Source organism: Schistocerca serialis, chromosome 4 (assembly GCF_023864345.2).
Source record: "Schistocerca serialis cubense isolate TAMUIC-IGC-003099 chromosome 4, iqSchSeri2.2, whole genome shotgun sequence".
Lineage (NCBI taxonomy): Eukaryota > Metazoa > Arthropoda > Insecta > Orthoptera > Acrididae > Schistocerca > Schistocerca serialis.
In genome coordinates, this window is record NC_064641.1 from 302,715,812 (window position 1) to 302,738,178 (window position 22,367).

At 37.6% G+C, this 22,367-nt stretch overlaps 2 protein-coding genes across 9 annotated transcripts in view; one reads left to right on the forward strand and one right to left on the reverse strand.

Moving 5' to 3' along the window:
- Positions 1 to 16,374, reverse strand: part of LOC126473952 (heat shock factor protein) — a 160,885-nt gene extending 144,511 nt beyond the window's left edge. For 2 of the 5 annotated variants that reach the window (XM_050101318.1, XM_050101316.1), the window contains exons 1-2: positions 15,949 to 16,374; positions 4,569 to 4,677 (exon numbers count right to left, since the gene is read on the reverse strand). In XM_050101318.1, coding sequence (XP_049957275.1) covers positions 4,569 to 4,677; positions 15,949 to 16,053 — 214 coding nt within the window. In that variant the 5' untranslated portion in view covers positions 16,054 to 16,374. The remainder of the gene's footprint in view (positions 1 to 4,568; positions 4,678 to 15,948) is intronic. The other 3 variants (XM_050101317.1, XM_050101314.1, XM_050101315.1) reach the window with 2 other exon arrangements.
- Positions 16,375 to 16,741: 367 nt separating this feature from the next.
- The window catches only part of LOC126473954 (protein pigeon), a 500,491-nt gene continuing 494,865 nt past the window's right edge, over positions 16,742 to 22,367 (forward strand). For 3 of the 4 annotated variants that reach the window (XM_050101319.1, XM_050101322.1, XM_050101321.1), the window contains exon 1: positions 16,745 to 16,977. In XM_050101319.1, the coding sequence (XP_049957276.1) occupies positions 16,917 to 16,977 (61 nt within the window). In that variant the 5' untranslated portion in view covers positions 16,745 to 16,916. Of the gene's footprint in view, positions 16,978 to 22,367 lie in introns of all 4 variants that reach the window. The other variant, XM_050101320.1, reaches the window with a different exon arrangement.

Below are 22,367 nucleotides of genomic sequence, written 5' to 3' on the forward strand. Positions count from 1 at the left end.
AAGCCTCTACATCCTTACATTTGTCCTCTAGCCATCCCTGCTTAGCCATTTTGCACTTCCTGTCAATCTCATTTTTGAGACGTTTGTATTCCTTTTTGCCTGCTTCATTTACTGCATTTTTATATTTTCTCCTTTCATCAATTAAATTCAATATTTCTTCTGTTACCCAAGGGTTTCTACTAGCCCTCGTCGTTTTACTTATTTGATCCTCTGCTGTCTTCACTATTTCATCCCTCAAAGCTACCCACTCTTCTACTACTGTATTTCTTTCCCCTATTCCTGTCAATTGTTCCCTTATGCTCTCCCTGAAACTCTGTACAACCTCTGGTTCTTTCAGTTTATCCAGGTCCCATCTCCTTAAATTCCCACCTTTTTGCAGTTTCTTCAGTTTTAATCTACAGGTCATAACCAATAGATTGTGTTCAGAGTCCACATCTGCCCCTGGAAATGTCTTACAATTTAAAACCTGGTTCCTTAATCTCTGTCTTACTATTATATAATCTATTTGATACGTTTTCATATCTCCAGGGTTCTTCCATGTATACAATCTTCCTTCATGATTCTTGAACCAAGTGTTAGCTATGATTTAGTTATGCTCTGCGCAAAATTCTACCATGCGGCTTCCTCTTTCATTTCCTAGCCCCAATCCATATTCATCTACTATGTTTCCTTCTCTCCCTTTTCCTACTACCGAATTCCAGTCACACATGACTATTAAATTTTCGTCTCCCTTCACAATCTGAATAATTTCTTTTATTTCATCATACATTTCTTCAATTTCTTCGTCATCTGCAGAGCTAGTTGGCATATAAACTTGTACTACTGTAGTAGGTGTGGGCTTCGTGTCTATCTTGGCCACAATAATGCGTTCACTATGCTGTTTGCAGTATCTTACCCGCACTCCTATTTTTTTATTCATTATTAAACCTACTCCTGCATTACCCCTATTTGATTTTGTATTTATAACCCTGTATTCACCTGACCAAAAGTCTTGCTCCACCAGCCACCGAACTTCACTAATTCCCACTATATCTAACTTTAACCTATCCATTTCCCTTCTTAAATTTGCTAACCTACCTGCCTGATTAAGGGATCTGACATTCCACACTCCGATCCGTAAAACGCCAGTTTTCTTTCTCCTGATAACAACGTCCTCTTGAGTAGTCCCCGCCCGGAGATCCGAATGGGGGGACTATTTTACCTCCGGAATATTTTACTCAAGAGGACACAATCATCATTCAATCATACAGTAAAGCTGCATGCCCTTGGGAAAAATTACAGCTGTAGTTTCCCCTTGCTTTCAGCCGTTCGCAGTACCAGAACAGCAAGGCCATTTTGGTCAGTGTTACAAGGCCAGATCAGTCAGTCATCCAGACTGTTGCCCCGGCAACTACTGAAAAGGCTGCTGCCCCTCTTCAGGAACCACACGTTTGTCTGGCCTCTCAACAGATACCCCTCCACTGTGGTTGCACCTACGGTACGGCTATCTGTATTGTTGAGGCACGTAAGCCTCCCCACCAACGGCAAGGTCCATGGTTCATGAGGGAAGGAAAAGAACAGTATCGTGACAGAAGTCACATTTTATAGGAATTATTCTGGTATTTGAATTCTATATACCACTAGCATTATTATGTGTTACGAGTATCGGAAAGAACACTTTCATTTGCCCAGTGTTCCTCCAGACTACAAACTACTGTGAATACTGAAACTAGTACGTGCTCAAGAAAAAATGGTACAAAGAATTAGAATAAAGGATGAAATAATCAAGTGTCTATTACACCTGGAGTTTATGATTGGAAATCAGAAATGTTGTCCGCACGTTTCCTACATACTAAAGAACTGACTGGAGCAATTTTGTAGTATTCTTTCTGTTTTAATGACTGTGATTATTGTTAATGGAAAATGAACAATTGAATATAGACTTTTAAGTACTTCATGTACTGGACTCACTAGAGGCAAGACGGGTTCATAAATTATGTGGTTGTTAAACCAATTTTATTGCAGATGTATTTTTATCGAATCTAACATGAGACCAATCTGTTGACTTGTAAACATTCTAATATTAATGTGAGAAATGGTGAATATTTTATTGATGGAAGCTGAAATATATTGAGACTGAACTAAAAGTATTCTTCGAGTACTAAGTTATTCCAAAAGTAGAGAGAGAGTCTTATAAATTCCTGTAACCAGCATTATTCTTCGGAAAAGAAAGTTTTGGAGATCGACGGAGCTGGCAACCCAGAGAAGAAGATCGGCTGTGCAGATCAAGTAAGTCAACTAATGTGAGAGAGGTGTGAATTCTGCAGTCCCACTTCACATCACTTCGAGTCATCTAAAGTGTTAGAACACGACCTGCAGCTGCAATTATAACTGATCCTTGAATGCATGCATGCTGGGTTACGATGACCAAAGGGCCATTGGAAAAATAAGTCGGCATGGTGAACGTGTGCTCCACTCTCGTCGTTACTAAAAAGAAAACAACACCCTTTCGAAAGTGCTCAACCCCACAGAACAATGAATAACAGCCACTGTGCAGTACACATTTCAAATAAGCAATTAGCAGGTTACCTGTACAATTAATAAATCTAAGAAAAATGATATAAAATGAAATTATTAAGTAAATGAAAGAAAATATCTAGGAATACTGTTATTAGTAAATGCCCACTCTCCACATGTTGTTAAACAAGATAAGTTGTCCTCCTACATCTGCACCCAACTCTGTAGACTATGTTCTTAAATGGCAAACAGAAAGGAGAATCCACGAGACAGACAGCCATGCACAGATGTGTTAAAATTCTCTATCTTATCACATCTGTCACTGGTGTGGTCATCACAGTGGCTGGCCAAGTGTTTGCTGTGGTTACTGCACCTCTCTTTCCTTCCTGGCATGATTTCTAACAGCCGTAAGGAAACCTTATTTGTTAAATTGTTCAGTTTGCGCTATAACCTTCTTATAGATATTGCTTTTTATACAGGCTGTTTTATTCTGGAAGAAATTCCCATCATTATCTGTCACTACTCCCAAATCACAAGATATTAGGAAGATCCAAAGTTCTTTCACAGCCTCAGCCACATTAACTGCTCAATCTTCAGTTTATTTTCAGATAGTTCAGGCATGGCCTGCAACCAGTCATATAATGAATCATTCCCAAATGGGTTCTGTTACTGCTGTGTCCTACGAAAGCTCCCAGAATAGTTCTGTATGCATATGTGATACTAAGAATAATGCTGCTTCATTCCTACATAACTGGGCTTGTGCTAGTTTCACCAGCAGCAACATGTGAGCCCAAACACTAGATATGTAGACTGAAATAGCTGACTGAATGGTCGATATATTTGGCTACTTTGTAACAGGAATTTTAAACCTTGCATGTCCCATAAAAAATAATTTGTTCATTATGTAAAGTCCTTATGTAGCAGACGTTGTATGTGGGAGCAGAAATTTTGTCTTGTCTAACAGCAAATCTAGATGTCTAGTGGCCTCTTGTCATTTTGGCTGTTTTTAAATTATTTTTACTTTAAGATTTTTGCTTTGTGGAAGCTTCTATTTGAGCATTCAGCAGATTGATTTGTGTGCAGGCATTTCAAGTTTATTCTCTGAATACCATTCTTGCAGTGTTTGTAGAATGTGTTTGCAGTTGTATTTTAGACTGTGTCTAAAATCAGCTACTAGTACCAATAGTATGAAATCCAAGTGTGCGATGCAATCTCTTGCGTGTCTCATCTTTTTTGCTTTGCCAATGATGACCTAAGGGAAATGTCCCATAAAACAGGCCAAGAAACAGAGCCTTTGTTTAGTTATTTCAAAAATTATTCTACGAGGAAAGTCACTCTGGCTCTTATGACACAGCAGTAGCTCCTGAGAGAATTACTGAGGGCTCCTGGACATCTGATGTCCCCTCCATTGCAAGAACAAAATGGGCACAGGTTATCATTACAAAACACTGCTGCACGATAGTTTCATTGAAAGAGGAGCGTCTGCTGATGCTTCGCGTATGTAGCAAAAAAGGAAGTGTGTTAGTCAGCTAACTTTACAACAGTTAAAATATTTTTCTATGAAACCACATTTTGTTTCAACATTTGCAAACTACACTGTTGAAATAAAAAAAGAATTTAAATATGTTTTGTAAATGACATCATGATCGCCTTCGACTGTAATTGTTTATTTGTACAAACCCTTGTCGGGTACCTATGTTACACGGTTTTTTTTTTTTTTTTTTTTTTTTTTTTTTTAGAACTGATATGTATTATGGCACACTGTAAGTCTTATTGTTTGCATTTTATTTTATTACACAACTGTTATGATGTGAGCCCCAGTTTATTTATACACTGCGTTTTTGCATTTTCCCTTCTGTAGTATACTACTTGAAATGGTCACACAGTCGAATTTACAACAATGTGTTGCACAAATACACAATTACAGTCAAAGGTGACCATGATGTCATTTACAAAATTGTTCACGATTGTGAACCCGCTTATGAGAAGTTAATCAATTTAATTACATTTTATGGGCTTTGTGTAAGGAGTTTTTGAAGATCCATACAAAATGTTAAAGGGTAAATACTTACACATGTTCAACTGCCGAACAAAGCTAGCCATATTGTTATGTTTATAGTACAAAGGTAACAGTTCTCGAGCAAATCGAGCCTGGTCGCGTATAAAGAAACTTGTGCCAGTCTGAAACAAAATTCACAGACTCAGCACAATAATAATGAAATGAAAGATCAGAGTATAGTTTAAAACAATACAATAACATTTTTAAAGATTTTAAATAAATTTTACAGGATATTTAGCAATCTGTCTAACAAACACATACGTAGAATTAAAAGAAATATTTATATGCTAACAATTGGATTCTGTAAAGGAAACTGAAGACAAACTAATGATTTATGCACTGAACAACTATTAAGATTCCAGTCTTCCATCAAACTCAGTTATCCAACACAATGTGGAAATTAGAACAATTTATCTTTACAATTGTTATCTACTTTCCTTGTTTACTGTACATCCTATTTAGCTGAACTGTTCCTGACAAACTGTGTACTATAACTACCAAGAATACCAGCTGGTAAAATTTTTCTCCAACTACAAGAAAAAGTGCAGGTGTAATACTGTTGTCTGCAAGATATTTTGCATTATATACTTCAAATTCTGCTATATGTACAGAACACTGATCTACAAGAAACACTTATTATTCTAACACTTTGTAATATGAAAATAGCTCATCTTCAAACTCATAACAATGACTGTAATTCCCTGTTGGCTGTGCAAACTGTAACGCTTGGAAAAATATCTATGTAAAAAATTTACAGTACAGGTGTATATCTCCAGACAACTGTAATAGAATCATTGTACATGTCGTCAAGCACCAGAAACTTCCGAGTTGAACAAGCTTAGATGTAAACAAGACATCACTGCATAAATTTCATCTCTATAGGAATGTGTCTCAAATCTCATCACAGTTAATCACTACAAAAAGAGTGCATTACAAACAGCAAACAAATTTTAAACATAATGAGATTGCTGGAGCAGTCTACCTAGTCCAAAAACACCATCTGATTGTAATGTAAAAGATATAAATCAGAAGTATGGTGGTCTGGGAGGCAGGTGTGGGTAGGGGGCTGGGGGAGGTCAGTGGTTAATGGATGGTTACATACATCAACAATGCACAACGGGACCTCACAGATGAACAATGGTGCAACTGGTACACTTCTACAGCACCACTGACCTCAACTGGTCAGTAACACCTCATGTTGGTGCTAAAGCACACTAAGAGTTATATTATGGTAGTGGTGCCAACTACATCTTTAAAGAATGTAGTCTATTTTGTGTCCATTCCGGAAATTACAAATGACCTTTCATCGTGAGTGACATTTTAAAATCTTGAAATTTATCACACAAGTTACATTTGAAGACGCAAATGGCTCCACAGTCAGGGTAATGGCTTGCTTCACAAATCCGACATGATATGTTTCAATCAAGGAAAATGCAATGTCATTTCTGCACCACTGCACTCAATGGTCTCTCAGAGAATTATCCTTAGACCCAAATTAAACAAACTGTACAAAAGGTCGTATTCTGTGGAAAGGGAATATTACAACTTCCTAGTTCCAAAATCACCCAATGTGTAGCTGCATGAACATATGAGAAATATGCCAGTCCTGCCCCCAGAGGAGTTCCGTATTTTCCAATCAACTCCATGTTTTGATGCCGTGTAGAAACTTTTGTTAGTCCATTCACTTGGGGGTCTTCATCCACAACCAATTTTGTCAGTGAAAATCCTTGTGTAGTGCTGAAAATGAAATGAAGTATACTTGTGTCACAAGTCAATTCTGGAGTAAATTCTCCTGGTTTCATTATTTCCAGGTGCTGCGATTTTTGCAAACAACACTGTAATGATACACAGTCTGTATACAACAGCACACCTGATTTTAGTTATAGGCCACACTAATAATAATGATGATGACAGAAAACTTAGGAAGACAAATTAAATTATTTTAAAGATAAAGAATCAATCATCTTAAAGATGAAGCCACAAGTAATATAACAGGACAAACTAAAAACAGCTCAAAGTTTATTTGCATTTGAATCCCTACAATATTTTGCACATATTTAAAGCATTTAAAGCATCTAGGTTACGAGTGACGTCATCTACTACCACTCTATTCCTATAGCTGGAAATGACTGTAAGGGGCCCAGTAAGGGCAGCAAGGAATACGAAGTTGGAGCAGCAAGTGCCTCTAGAATTCGGAAGGGAATGATCGATATAAGTAGAAACAACGTTGCATAAGTAATTTCTGCAGGTGGCTCCTGTTGTTAAAATGTCCCCACAAGCTCACAGGAAACCTGTGCTGGAGGGCTTGTGGATGTTCCAGCCACCTTAGTTTAACACTTAACAAGAGTCCTGAGAATACTAACACAATACCATCCTTACCTTGTCAGCTGAATTTTCTCAGCAAAAAATTCATTTAGGAGTACCTAAGTTAGGAAACTGTCAGGGTCTGCCCCAAGGATGGACTTTATAGTTTAGCAGGGAAGATGAACACCTACACCAATTCTAGAAGATTGTTAATAATAATTCAAATACAACCAATCAGGAAGTTTTACAATACGAACTGGGTAGCAGGTAATCATTCAAGGACAGGGAAAAATGGATTGAGTGATAAGCGAGATACCAGAACAGGAAACTGAAGATGACAATGGCCTAGTGAGTTCAGCAGTGGCAGGAGAATAGGTAGGAGCAGCAGTGAACAAGTGCAGTCGGCAGCAAGTAGCCATCTAACTGACATGAATTTAAGACACTGAATCATTTCATCTGTAATGGCAGTGTGTGGCTGGAAGGAAAACACTGAATCTTCCCAGCAGAAGAATGGATGCAGTGGTAAAGAATTGTACAGCAGAGTTTGCCGCAGCAAACTGGTGAGAAGTGTGCAACCATTTACATGTGTTACCAATGCTAATTTTTTTATCGAAACTGAGAAAGTATTTTTTTGTAGTTTAGTGAGTTCAGCAGTGGCAGGAGAATAGGTAGGAGCAGCAGTGAACAAGTGCAGTCGGCAGCAAGTAGCCATCTAACTGACATGAATTTAAGACACTGAATCATTTCATCTGTAATGGCAGTGTGTGGCTGGAAGGAAAACACTGAATCTTCCCAGCAGAAGAATGGATGCAGTGGTAAAGAATTGTACAGCAGAGTTTGCCGCAGCAAACTGGTGAGAAGTGTGCAACCATTTACATGTGTTACCAATGCTAATTTTTTTATCGAAACTGAGAAAGTATTTTTTTGTAGTTGTATTTCAAGTGATAAACCCCCCCCCCTCCCCCCCCCCCCCCCCAAATAAAACAATGAACAATGTACCTTGCCAAGGTGCGATGGCTTGGGGTATCAATCATAGACGTAGTTGAACTGTAAGCAAGTCTGGATGACCAATTTCTTCAACCTTGCAACAATGTCCAACATGGCTTAGCTATGTTGGTATTGCAAACAGTTGAAAATATGGGGAAATTATAGCCATTATTTTTCCCCGTCAGCATGCAGCTCTATTGTGTGGCCTTATGATAATGGTATCCCCTTGTATATAACATTCTGGAGGTAAAATAGTCCTCCACTTGGATCTCCGTGCAGGGACTACTCATGAGGACATTACTAGGAAAAATGAAACTGGTGCTGTACTGGTCAGTGCATGAAATGTTAATCACTTAATTAGGTACATAGGGAGAATTTAAAAGGAAAATGGATAGCTTGAAGTTAGATACAGTAGCACTTAGTCAAGTGTGGTGGCAATAACAACGGGACTTCTGGTCTGAGGAATATAGGTTTGTAAATAGAGAATCAAATAGAGGTAATGCAGGAATGCCTCTTATCATGAATAAGGAAATAAACACATGGGTAAGCTATTACGAACAGCACAGTAAACCCATTATTGTAATCAAAATAGAAACAAAGTCAAACCCACTACATCAGTACACATTTATATATCTACTAGCTCCACAGATGATGAAGAGATTGAAACAATGTATGATGAGATAAAAGATATTATTCAAATGGCTATGGGAAACAAAAATTTAATTATCATGAGCGAGCAGAATTCAATAGTAGGAAAAGGACAAGTAGCAGGAGAAAATGAAATTGGGAGAAAAGAAATGAAAGGGGAAACCATCTGGTATAAAACTTCCTGGCAGATTAAAACTGTGTGCCGGACCGAGACTCGAACTCGGGACTTTTGCCTTTCGCGGGCAAGTGCTACGAGCTGAGCTACCCAAGCACAACTCACGCCTCGTCCTCACAGCTTCACTTCTGCCAGTACCTCGTCTCCTACATTCCAAACTTCACAGAAGTTCTCCTGCGAACCTTGCAGAACTAGCACTCCTGAAAGAAAGGATATTGCGGAGACATGGCTTAACCACAGCCTCGGGGATGTTTCCAGAATGAGATTTTCACTCTGCAGCGGAGTGTGCGCTGATATGAAACTTCCTGGCAGATTAAAACTGTGTGCCGGACCAAGACTCGAACTCGGGACCTTTGCCTTTCCTTTAAAGAAGCTCTCCCCCCCCCCCCTCCCCCAAATCACCAGCAGGTGCCAAAAAAAGGGGGACAATTCTCCGGCCAGGTAGGGAGGGTAAGCCCACCTGGAGGTGGTCTTGAGAGCCCCAGGAGAGGGGGTGACGGGACTGGGGTAAGGAGGGGGGACGAGCAGGGAAGAATGTAAGAGAGGCAAAGTTAGATATCATAGACACAGGGTGAAAATGGTCATATATCTGACAAGCCTCAGTGTATAATAAACAATCAAGGGTCATATCCTCCTGTATCTCCTATTCCTTCTTGTCGGACAATCTGGCGAGCAAGAAGAGCGATGGTCATGGCCATTAACACACATGGGCGGTGGAACACAGGAGCTCCCCTCATGGAGTGGGTGTAAACATTCACTGCATAAAGGGTCTGCTGTACAGTGGGAAGACATGTGCCCGAAATGCAAACACTAAGAACACATCATGGGTGGCGGGTTGTATGACTTCATATTACACCAATAACACATAACACTTGACTTTCGCTGGGAGGGTATTCCCATCAAATGTCACAATAAAAGCACTGGTGTCAATGCAATTATCCTTATGGCCTTTCTGAACATGCCAAACAAAATGATGCCCCACCTTTTCAGATTGGCCTGGAGTTCCTCTTCAGAATAATGGATGAGATCCCTACGAAAAATGACTTCTTTAACCACATTCAAAGGCTGGTGTGAAGTAATGGACACAGGGATGTTGCCAGGATGGTCACAGGTATTAAGGGCCACTGTCTGAGTGATGCAATAAGTTCTGATCAACAGTGAACCCGACTGCATCTTACTCAGTGTGTCCAGTTTGCCAAACTTGTCTTCGATAGATTCTACAAAAAATAATGGCTTACTAGAGGTAAAAGTGCCCACTTAAGTCCAAGTGCAGACCAGTTATTGGGAAAAGGGATCCAAAGCTGGCACACCTGGCCCTCCTTCCGAGGTTTAGGCCGGGAACTGAAGGCCACAAAGTTATAAGAAGCAACTTTAAAAGAACCACTGTCAACTAAAGACACTAAGAGGAACAGCCAGCTTGAAACTTAATGCATTTCTTATGTAAAGTGTTTGCCCTGATACCACCCACTCCAATCAGGGGCTCTCCCCCTGGAACCATCCATCACAGTAGGGGCCACTTGGAACAGCAGTCATTGCTGGGAGTTCTGATGTTCCAGAATGACAAGCAACCACTCCTAGGCATACACAAGGATGTAGCAGCTCATGTATCAGAAACGTGATCCCCACATTGTCAGAGAGCTCAACCAAAAGAGTAGATAATGATCCCACTACACGGACTGGCTACTGTTCTGGCTATCTAGCATTAAAGAAAATTGGTTCTGAGGAAAAGATGGAAGAAGCCATAAAGCGACATGCCGAAGACACTAAATGGTGTTGTCCAGTTAGCTCACAATGCAGAGAGAAAATTTAGAAGGGACTTCAAACTTCGCAGCATGACAAAATATGCTTTTTTAAAAAAAAAAAAAAAAAACCAGGTACAAAAACCTGAAGGAATACTGGAATTCAGCCCGGAGGCTGGCCATGCCGACATAAGCATGGACATCAAGAGAGGGGAAGGAAGGGGCAGAGAGGAGTGAACAAAGACAGGGAGGAAGGAGCATGAGGAAGGGAATATAGCCCAGAGGGAAAAAAGGGCCACAACAGCTCGGAGCCCTAAGTGCGCCATGTATGAACTCGTGTAAGAGCTGTGAGGCCCGGGGGTTATTGGGTTATATTGGGATGGTTTGCTAAATTTGCTAAAAACACAAGAAAAAATGTTCGTTTCATAAAGAACTTGCCTCACTTCTCGGCACATATTCTTTTGAGGGATATACACTCGATAAAGTGATCCCTCAGCTTTCCATCCCATCGGAAAAGCAGGTTCTGTCAAACTTTGCAAAATACTTGTTGACTGCAACCATCACTTTCTCATTTGATGAAAATTTCTTCACAGCAAGCCGAAGTTTCAAGTTAGGAAAGAAACAGGAAGAAGTCAGTTGGGGCCAAGTCTGGTGAACAGGATGTATGAGGAACCAATTCACAGATCAATTCATGCACCTTCACCTTTGTTATCACTGATGTGGATGTGGTGCATTATCCTGGTGAAAGAGCCCTTTTTTGCGTGCCAATATATACCCAACACAGGTTTCAAACAATTTAACAATGAAGTGTAATAGGCTCCAGTTATGCTTCTGCCTTTTTCTCAAGTAATCTAAGAGGATTATTCCTTTAGAATCCTAAGAAACATTGGCCATCGCCTTAACAGCTGACAAAATGATCTTAGCCTTCTACAGTACACTAAGCCTTTGCCCTTTGTTTTTGCTGCCGTTTTGACTTTGGTGTGTAATGATGGATCTAAGTTCCAGCAACAGTCACAAATTGGCATAAAAGTCTTGTGGATTGCAATTAAACATTGCCAGACACCGTTTTGAAATAGTGTGATAGATGTACTTTTGGTCATCTGGGAACAATCGTGGCATTCACCTCATATACAGCTTGTTTAAGGCCAATTCTTCGAGCAAAATATTATGCATTCACTCAGTTGAGCTGCCTAGTCTCAGCAATCTCACGAATTTTTATTTGGTAGTCTTGCATTACCACGTGATGGATTTAGCCAATGATTTCCATTGTGGTGACCTCAATTGGACAGCCGGGTGCACTTTGTCTTCTGTGGTTGTCCGATCATGTTTAAATTCATTAATATAAAAGTAAGTGTCTTCAACGATGGTGCAGATTCCAGATGACCTTCATTCAATTCAGTTTTGATTGAGTTCAACTTTTCAAATTAAAATGTTTAATAAAAGCATGAAATTCAGTTTTCTCCATTTTCAATCACAGTACGAGCTTTTGTAGATGCCAAGATATGCAAACATTTTCATCTGTAAGTTCCAAGAAATTGTAGTAATATGGGTCTTATGAACAATGTGATCCATCAGTGTATTCTTTATTCCTGAAAGCTTACATTGCATACTGATGTCTGTGATGTTTTAATTAGCGTGTTTCAGTTGTAATGTTGTTTGTGTTGTTCATTTAGTTATTATGGGAATAGCTTACATCAACATGTATGCCAGATATACAGGTCCAGTGCATATTGGTGCACCTATTGAAGATCATGTGGCTGCTAATTTGTTTTCATAGTTGTCTTCCTGGGAAGAAAGGGAGTGGGCAGCAGGACGGGGTGGGGGGGGGGGGGGGGGGGGGGGGGCAAACAAGAGGGGGCATTTGTTACAGGATTCTCAACCTTTCCTCGAAATGAGTGTCTGTGGTGCTGCTACATTTCAGATTTAGCAATGCTGAGAACAACAACAAATACTGTAGCTTTTAGTAAGCAGTATACAACTTGGGTTTGTTTGATTGTCTGGATGTTCACAGTAAATTTCAGCATTTACCTCAACTGGTTCCCATATCGGCTCATTTTACAGTAATGGCAGATGCAGGTATCATGTTACCAATTGCATGGTCCATGTGACACAACTGCACAACAATGTATCAAACTGAGGAGACGCAGACTATATTCATTCAGTCTTAGGTTGACAAGTCTTGGTTCTACCAGTCAACTCGAGGGTTATGTCAATAGATTTCTCACATTTATCCCATCAAATGCTTACACTAAAAAATTTTGCTTTTGAGATAAATTTTGTTAATACTGTATTACGGCAGTCAACATAACAAAAAGAGTCATAAAATAATGATATAAAACCATTAGAATGGCATCAAAGTTGAATAAGCATGATTTTTATAATTATTTCCTGTGTCTCCACTTAGAGGAGTTTCAAAGAGGGGAATTTTTATGGTTATTTTTGTTAATATCGTGTAGTGTTTCCATTGACATATTAATAAAAATGCAATTTGCAAATATTTTAAGGCTGTAGTTTGTAACATGTATGATTTAATAATGTTACAAAAATTGTACTAATGAAATATGCTCATCTTTTAGATACGAAAACAATCTTATGTTCAGATGCATACCAACGGGATAATTGTGGAACATTTGAGGAACAGTACGCTTTGTGTACTTCAGTCAGCTTAAGTTGGTAGGACACAATTTCTCAAACTCCTCAAATTAGTTATATAAAAAGGGCAATTTTAGAATCTTGCCTTCTCTTGGTAAACTTATGAGTACCCCCATGTTTGTTTAGAATATTTCTTTGGAATTATTTGATGGCAGCTGCAATGACACTTATCTGTAGCATCCAAGACTTACATTAGGTTGGAAGTTGACAAATTAGTTGAGAGTCAGCAAAGTCAGTTAATGTTTCTGGCAATTTTCTTTTTTTTCCCTCCTTATAGGCCTACACTGTGTAGTACCCCTATTCTATTACATGTCTGGTGAAAACCTCTACCTTTTTTTCCACTAGCAAGACTGTACCCATAAAAAACTACTACTGTTGTGGTGCCATTAATTTGTCGGTTTTGTGTTGCTAACGTTTTTGTTTTGTTTCTTCAGACATGTATCTATGGTACCTTAATTATGCCATCATTCTGTTGAGGCTTTACTGAATCGTTTACTAATTCCTTACAATGGCTAGAGGTGGAAATGTGCCAGACATCATTTATTACAACTAAATTAAATTACATGAATTGTATTTAATGCACCCCACAGTGAGGAATATCTGGACTTTAGGAAGAAGTCAAGGATGTTCATTTTATTTTGAGTGAAATGTGATAAAATTATGCAACTTCAGGACACATGCGCGCGCGCACACACACACACACACACACACACACACACACACACACACAACTCTAATACACACATCACAGAGACAGTATGTGTATGTGAGTTGTGCTTGCATGAATGTGTGTGTATGTTTTCTACTTCAGAAGATGGCCTTTTGTCGGCAAGCTCAAATACGTCTTTTTGTTGTGCCTATCTGAGATTCTTTGTTTGACATTAATTTCCGAAGTTTCTGTGAAGATGCTCCTCAACGGAGTAAGAGCTGCACATTAGAAAGTTTTTAATTTGGTCTTAAATTCAACTGCATTATCCATAAGGTAGGCTTTCCAGGTTGCTTAACACATGCATACCTACACATTCGACTCCTTTCTGCACCAATGTTAAATACTTGAGGTTATGTAATTGTTGTTTTTGGTCTTCTTTTTGAGAAAAGAGAAACACTGGCAATTAGAAGTTTTTATATTCTGAAACTGTTGTCTCTTAAGTTGAATTTCTCCAACAACTGACTTTATAACCCATTAGAGAATGTAAATCTGTAGAATTAATTAAACTCTTGATTTTTCAAGTACCTACAGCTGCACTCATGCATAGTGCAAATGTAGTTGAAATGAGAAGATTCATTAATTCCAGTGCAACAGTTTGCCAATAACTGTTGTGATCCTACCTGTAGTTCTATAAAAATTGTGACAAACAATTTCAATCAACTTCCTTCCAAATTCACTGGAAAATTATAGACTAGCAGCTTGTGTAGGACAAACATACTGACTGGGACGTACTGTAAAGATTACTGGAGGGGGGGGGGGGGGGGGGGGGGGAAATTGAAGGAAGATAAAGGCTTGATTTCAAACTGAGACCACTACAGAGAGATTGAAAGAGGAAATTACTCGTGTTCTTTTCAGAGGAAATTAACAATTAACATCATGACTTTCGTCTAAGTGATTAATATCAACCAAAGAAAAATCTAAATTAGGATTGTAAATCAAGGAATTGAACTGTCATCATCTTGAAGGCAAGTCCAATCTGGTAACTCATTCATGGGTATAAAGCAAGAAGTCACCTGGAACAGAACTTTTACCACCGGAAATTTGAATGGGTAAGCATACTGATTCCCTTTCTAAGATACTTAGAAAACAGCCTGACACAAGATATATCATTTTATAGTGAAAGCAAATACATTGTGACTCACAAATTTTCTGCTCGAAAAGTTTTGCAAAATTACATTCTGTGGAGGAGGCAAGGAATATATTATTGATTTGCTACATGTTTATGGCATCATTACTACCACAATCAATTAAAATTATGTGATCATACAGAAATATACAAGCAGTCATTTCACATGCACATCATCCACAAATGGGATATAAAAGGGAAGTAATGATACCAAAGGCAACTGATAACTCTAACAAATAAATGGCATGTCACTGTTCATGGAGAACAAATATAAATACAGACACGCACTCATTTATTTGCCTTGCCTGAAAGTAATATTTGGCAATCAACAGCAAGTGGTGCTACTTTTAATGACTATTTCAATAACGCCCAACAAAAACACAGAATATACCAAGAGTAGTTTAAATTTGCACAAGATTCCAACAACATGACAAACAATTCCACAAACAAAAGCGATCTCTGGGAGAAAGCGTTACGGATATGGCAGACATACTAGTCTTGTCAGGTGCACAGCACTGTCTTTAATAGTAATAATATTATGGATTATTTTGCGCAACAAAGAAAGGGGGCTGATCAATTCTTAATTGCTCCTTTCCAACTACATGTGATCAATAAAAACAGTAATAATACCCTTAATTCTGCAACGGTATGGTAGTTATCGTATAAGAACTGTTGAAGAAGGTAACATTAAACAAACTACTCATTCAAACTGTTGAAGAAGGTAACATTAAACATAATCTACTCTTTCGAACACCTCATATCGCGAATACTGCACTTGTCTATTGCAACCCGAGTTAGGCTTGGCGTGGGTTCAATAGACCATATCAATGAAACCCTTACAATTTCATATAAACACTTCAGAACGAGTTACACGAAAATCATATACTGTTCTCAAAGTTGAAATCTAAGAAAACAACAGTTACAACACAAAGCAGACACTTTCGGTAATTCTTTGTATGTGACAACTCATTTCACGTCATTTAAAACTTTTTCACAATAACAGACTTCTCTCTTATTCAAAATAATTAATGTTTCAAAATCCTATTTACATACCGAACTCCAACTTATTAAGTCATTCGTCTGAGGGTCTTCAACCATTTTCCATAATTTTGCTAGGAATGCGGGAACGTTTGTCCCGAGTTCTTCAATAGAATGCATCCTGAATTATGTTTGGAACGAAAATATCAGATCTACTGCCTCTCAACACCTTGACACATCAGATCATAACGTTCAATGGCGAATAAACAACTGAACTAAGTGCGAACAACAAACTTGAAACCATAAATGGCACATATAGACTCTCTGAAATTCTATTAAGTGTAATAATTTTCTTCAGCTATTTTGCTTCGCACTTGCTCTTCAAATGTAAATAATCAACAGCACAACACATTCAACGTCAGTATGTCGGCAACTGCTTCTACAGTTCTTCCAACCAATTACATTGTGACTTTCCTAAGTTGTCACGTTGCAGGCAGCGTGTTACCAGGCTCTGTACAGTACGACTAAAATCTTCTGAAACAATTATGTAAACCCATGGGTACTTATACGCCAAATCTCACGCAGTTTCTCCTATATAAACTAACCAAAGTAAGCACTGTGTTTAAAAATTTCACGAGTAGAAAACAAACGTTTATGACATGCTGGGTACCGTAAAAACAGTTTCTGCTTCTAATGGTGCAATACTTTTGGAGACTTCGCCATACGGAGAACGTGTTAGTACACGTGACTACGATCAAAGACATACTATGTTGTTGTGGGTCTTTCTCTTTCTACATTTATTTTTGTTTGTCAAATGATGTGTGTTTTTTGATGATATTCTGTTGAAATAGTGAAATCAAGCGTGGAATTATATTAGTCTTACAAATAAACATTTTAACGAAAATAAGTATATAATATGACGGCACCTCTGAGGCGAAGCTATTATCGATTTTGGAACAGTAAATACTTGTGCATCGAACATGCTGTAAAGTCAGCTGATTAAACTATTAAAGATCAGTACTGTTAATCGTAAAGGCTGAGCAATGGTTGCAGTGGAAAACCTCGGACGCGTACTGAGTGATCTTTTTCAGAGAAAAGGAAAAGGTTCTAATTTGTGATCTTCTTGATGATACTTCCCGTTCTTTATTTACATTAAAATAGTATTTTTGTAGAACATTTATGCTTATTACAATATTTAGATACACCGGAATACTGTCAACAAAAGATATCATTACTACTAAAGTGCTGTAGTGATACACAAAAGTATTTTGATATTTCACTTTGTATAATTGATTGTACGCATGCTTTTTTCCGCATGAGCATGTTCCATTACGTAATGTTAACGAAGTTATTGACTGATGCGAAGCGCGAGTTTGTCAGTGTACATAAACAAGTTTGACTACCAATATTTTTGAATGTTTGAATATTATTGCAAGGAACACAAGATAGATTCTGCAGTCTGTTTTTGTGGAGTCTTATTATTTTTAACGATTCATCATTGCCAGCTTTGTCGTATTTTGATTGCGTATTGTATCGACAGCTTTACAGGATAAATTCAGTGGCATGAAATAGGATTTGTTAGAGCAAAGGGCCACATAAATATATTTAGTTTATGGTGCAATATTATGCGGTCCTATGATTTTATGTCATTCAGTTGCCTTTAGCGCGTCGTTGTACTATCTGTGGAACTAACTTCGCATTCTGTAACAGAAATTTAGAGTAGAAACTGGAAATGGAAAAAAACTGATCTCTCAAAGGCCTTTGATTGTGTAAATCATGGAATTATTTTAGATAAGGTAAATCATTATGGTTTGAGGGGGGCGTTGCAGAAATGGTTTAATTCATACTTAACTGGAAGAATGCAGAAAGTTGAAATAAGTGGTTCATGTAATGTTAAAACAACAGTTGATTCCTCAAACTGGGGGGCTATCAAGTACGGGGTCCCACATGGTTTGGTCTTAGGTCCTTTACTGTTCTTGATATACATTAATGACTTACCATCCCACATTGATGAAGATGCAAAGTTAGTTCTTTTTGCTGATGATACAAGTATAGTAATAACATCCAAAAACCAAGAACTAAGTGATGTAATTGTAAATGATGTTTTTCACAAAATTATTAAGTGGTTCTCAGCAAATGGACTCTCTTTAAATTTTGATAAAACACAGTATATACAGTTCCGTACAGTAAATGGCACAACTCCAGTAATAAATATAGACTTTGAACAGAAGTCTGTAGCTAAGGTAGAATTTTCAAAATTTTTAGGTGTGTCCATTGATGAGAGGTTAAACTGGAAGCAACACATTGATGGTCTGTTGAAACGTCTGAGCTCAGCTACGTATGCTATTAGGGTTATTGCAAATTTTGGTGATACGAATCTCAGTAAATTAGCTTACTATGCCTACTTTTATTCACTGCTTTCGTATGGCATCATATTCTGGGGTAATTCATCGTTGAGTAGAAAAGTATTCATTGCTCAAAAACGTCTAATCAGAATAATTGCTGGAGCCCACCCACGTTCATCCTGCAGACATCTATTTAAGGATCTAGGGATCCTCACAGAATACATATATTTGTTGTTAATAATCCAACCCAGTTCAAAAGTAATAACAGTGTGCATAGCTATAACACCAGGAGAAAGGATGATCTTCACTATGCAGGGTTAAATCTGACTTTGGCACAGAAAGGGTAAATTATGCTGTCTTTGGTCACCTACCAAACAGCATCAAAAGCCTGACAGATAGCCAACCAACATTTAAAAATAAATTAAAAGAATTTCTAGATGACAACTAGGCCTACTCCTACTCATTGGCTGAATTTTTAGATATAAATTAAGGGGGGGGGGGAACCCTTAAACATTAGTGTCATGCAATATTTTGTGTAATGTAATATCTTGTACAGACATCTTTTATTAAACTGACACGTTCCACATCATTACGAAGTGTTGTATTCATGATCTATGGAATATGTATTAATCTAATCTAATCTACTGTGAATCCGTCATCACATGTCAGTTAAAATATTAATAATAGAATTGAGTACCTTGTGTATAGTTAAAAATTCATCTGTCACCCTGAAAATGAAAGAGTGGACATTTGTTTCTGAATGTTAGATTTTTTAAATTTTAAATGATTTTTTTTGTACTTAGCAGTATTCTGTCATATGATTGAGTACTTTTAGTTGCTGCTGCACATTTGATAGTGTACCGCCAGTTTCCCAAAATTAGTTGGAACAAAGGCTTGAAATGAAGAGGATTACTATGGTTTCTTCATCTTGACAACTATTTTCTAGTGGACCTACCGTGTTGTAATGCAAATTGAGTTAGAGTCAAATGCCTGCATGATGATGGTCATGTTATTTCACAACATATCTACACTCCTTTACATTATTCATAGCAAATGCCCTTCAAACAAACTAACTAACAAAAGACCTTAGAATGTGGTACCTGGTTAATACTTTTACACTGAAAATTATTTACTCGCTGTACATTCCGAATGTAGATCTGCTATGGGATTACCCACATAGAAACTTTTTTAAATGACAAAGATTTATTCTACCTATTACAAGATTCATAACCATACAACTTGAAACAAAGCCCTTGTTGACAAACATAATTTCAGCAACATATGTTGTTAGCAGTTTAATGGCAAAGTTCGGTACTGAGTAACACCAGAATTCTAGTACAGTTGCTTCTTGATTTCAATATTTTCTCAATTCTTTTTAAAGTCGTTTAGTACACTTTGTTGCTAGATGGAGGAGAAGACCATGGTAAAAATTACATGTTGGATTCCCCTTGCAAATTTCAATGTAGTGCGAACATAAATTTTTGGCTGGTTAATTTGTTACCCCAGTCAGAGTTACTGCCTTTACATTTTTTTGGCTTTGCCAACTAGCAGCCAAACTGTAACCTTTCAACCTAACCACCTAGACCATGGGTTGTGCTACAGATCAGTCTTTTACAGCAACAAAGATTTTTTAATTTTTTTTTTTTTTGTGGGGGGGGGGGGGGGCTGCCCTGTACGTAACTTTTGCTAAAGACAATTAATACTGCCATGTAAGGGTAAGGCTTAAGTACCCTCTGACAAATGGATGCATGTAACTGACCATTGGGATAACCATCATACAAAGTTTTCACATGTTTTTAGTGGAAAAAACCTGTGTAAGTGATTCTTATCACTTTATAGTGTGGAACAGTATTTGTGAATTAAGTCTACACCCCTTAAATTACATACTAGCAGGTTCTTAGCTATGACACTGAACAGTTCTTCATTTTAGTTACCTGAGTAACTTATCAACAGTAACAAGAGTGACAAATTAATAGTTGTACAGGTGTAAGGAATCATTCTTGTAACATATCGCATCAGGTTTTTGCATATATTTATCCATAAATGTATTGCTGAATAAATCAGTTGAATTGTTATTGACAGTTTTGTCTTCCTGGGAATAAACCATTTTTTCTTTGTCATCTTTTGCAGCGAATATGCTTCGTAAAATTTCCAATTTTTTTCCCCCTGCACTAATGCAGCAGGTTCTGGAATAAGCAAAAAATTTTAGTTTTGATTCAAATTCTGGGAATAGTGGTTTATTGAGGAACTTAATGATATTTTGTAGGTAAAGATGAGTAGTTCTCTATAAATATGTGTGAGCATTTTGAATGTGTTGCACAAATTCAAAATTTTAAGTTATGCTTTATCGTTCTAGAGGTGGATGTATGCAGACTGATAGTGAAAATTATATTATAAAAGCAACCTACTATTTTAAATTCTTAGAAGTTAACCTCGCTGTATTTCTCAAACCTTGCTTCATCATGTGGTGTAAACTCTACTGACATGTCTTGTCTTTCAATGTGCTGCTAAGCTACCTATGGCCACTATTAAATGTTTCCAGGAGTGGGGTCCCAGTCCGATGTGAACTTGTGCTCTAGTTTACTACAGTTTTCTTAAATCACCTCAGATGATGATTACTTAAAACAGCTGCTTGGGTGATTTCTACATTATTTTTTTGTAGTGTGATCCAACTCTAATAAGGTCAACTAGATATTGGGCGTAACCTTTGTTTTATCTTGACACACAATTTAAATTTAGAAATGAAGAGCAGTGTCAAAGATTCTATAGCCAAAGAGGCAATGTTCAAGTACAAGTCAGCATTGTTTTGCTTTAAGGAGGAGGAATAAAATTGTATGAATGCAGCATGAAATCTTGGGAACCAGGCTTGCTTTTATGCTGTAGATGTCCTTGTGACTGCATAATTCTGGAAATATTATTGGAATATGGCATTACTAAGAAGTGTAGCCAAGAAAAAGAATTATACCGTGAAATTGAGGGAAAACTCTGAAAAGAAAAAAAAGATGCATTTGAAATATGTTGATTAAAAGTAATTCATGTGGTTTGCACTGCCAAAAATGATTTGTGATGTTTCTCAAGATGGTGCGGTAAATGTATATGAAACACAAAGATGATTAAAGTATATTGTCTGAAAGTTTTTATTTCAAAACACACTTCAATCTTCTTAACAAAACACTGGAAAAATTAATTAAATCATGAGAAAAGTTGAGAATCACTGGATTATTAGCAGTGATAATATTTTTAAGAAACTAAGCATTGATCATGAAATAGTTGTGAATCCTATAGATTAGACTGTATTGTAATAACATAGTTCCACTTTGATGGATCATAATTCCTTCTATGAAAAATATGTAACAGAACAAATTTCCATCTTTTTGTGACTGCTTGTTGCAGCTGACAATAACCAAAACATCAGTGACTGTGAGTTGGGGCAGATGGCCTCTTTAGTATGGTCCCTTCAAATCTCACAAACCAACCAACTGTGAGTTGCTTTTGAATCAAACTGTTTCAAAATGGTGCCCTATTGGCATTCTATGAGATTTTACTCCTACAGATGAAAATTTTAGACTAATAGCCCATAATAGTAGAGAAGCACAACACTCTTGGCTTCAACAGATATGTTGTAAACTACAGGAACATGAAAGTTATAAATACCACTGAACTGGAAAAAGACTGAGAAGTGGAAGGATTCAAAGAAGTGGAAAATTTTATTGAAAAAAGTCCACTGTGACAAAAAAACTATTGCTCCTCTTTTAACAAACAGTTCTCTGATGGCCTCAGAACTGTGTTTACCTGCCTTATGTATCCTATTTTATGTGTTGCAATAAAATGTGGGAGATATTGTTGTACAATGGCAACCTGGGAAAAATGTGCAGAAATCTTACCTTCCGTGTTCATTCCCAAAAATGTATATAGACTCAGGGTTGCAACAGGTTCTGGAAATCAGGCTTTATCAGGGAATTTCAAACAAGTCAGGGCAATATCAAGGAAGAAAAGGAAAAAAAAAAAAACCTGGAAAAATCTCGTTTTTGTCTCAGTAGATGAAATTGTTTGTTTATTGAAGTGTCGTGCATTGTTGCTGGCTGGTTGCAGCTGAGTACCTGCACCGCTTCCCTACTCCTTCATTACTACTGCTTCTCCTCTTCCTAC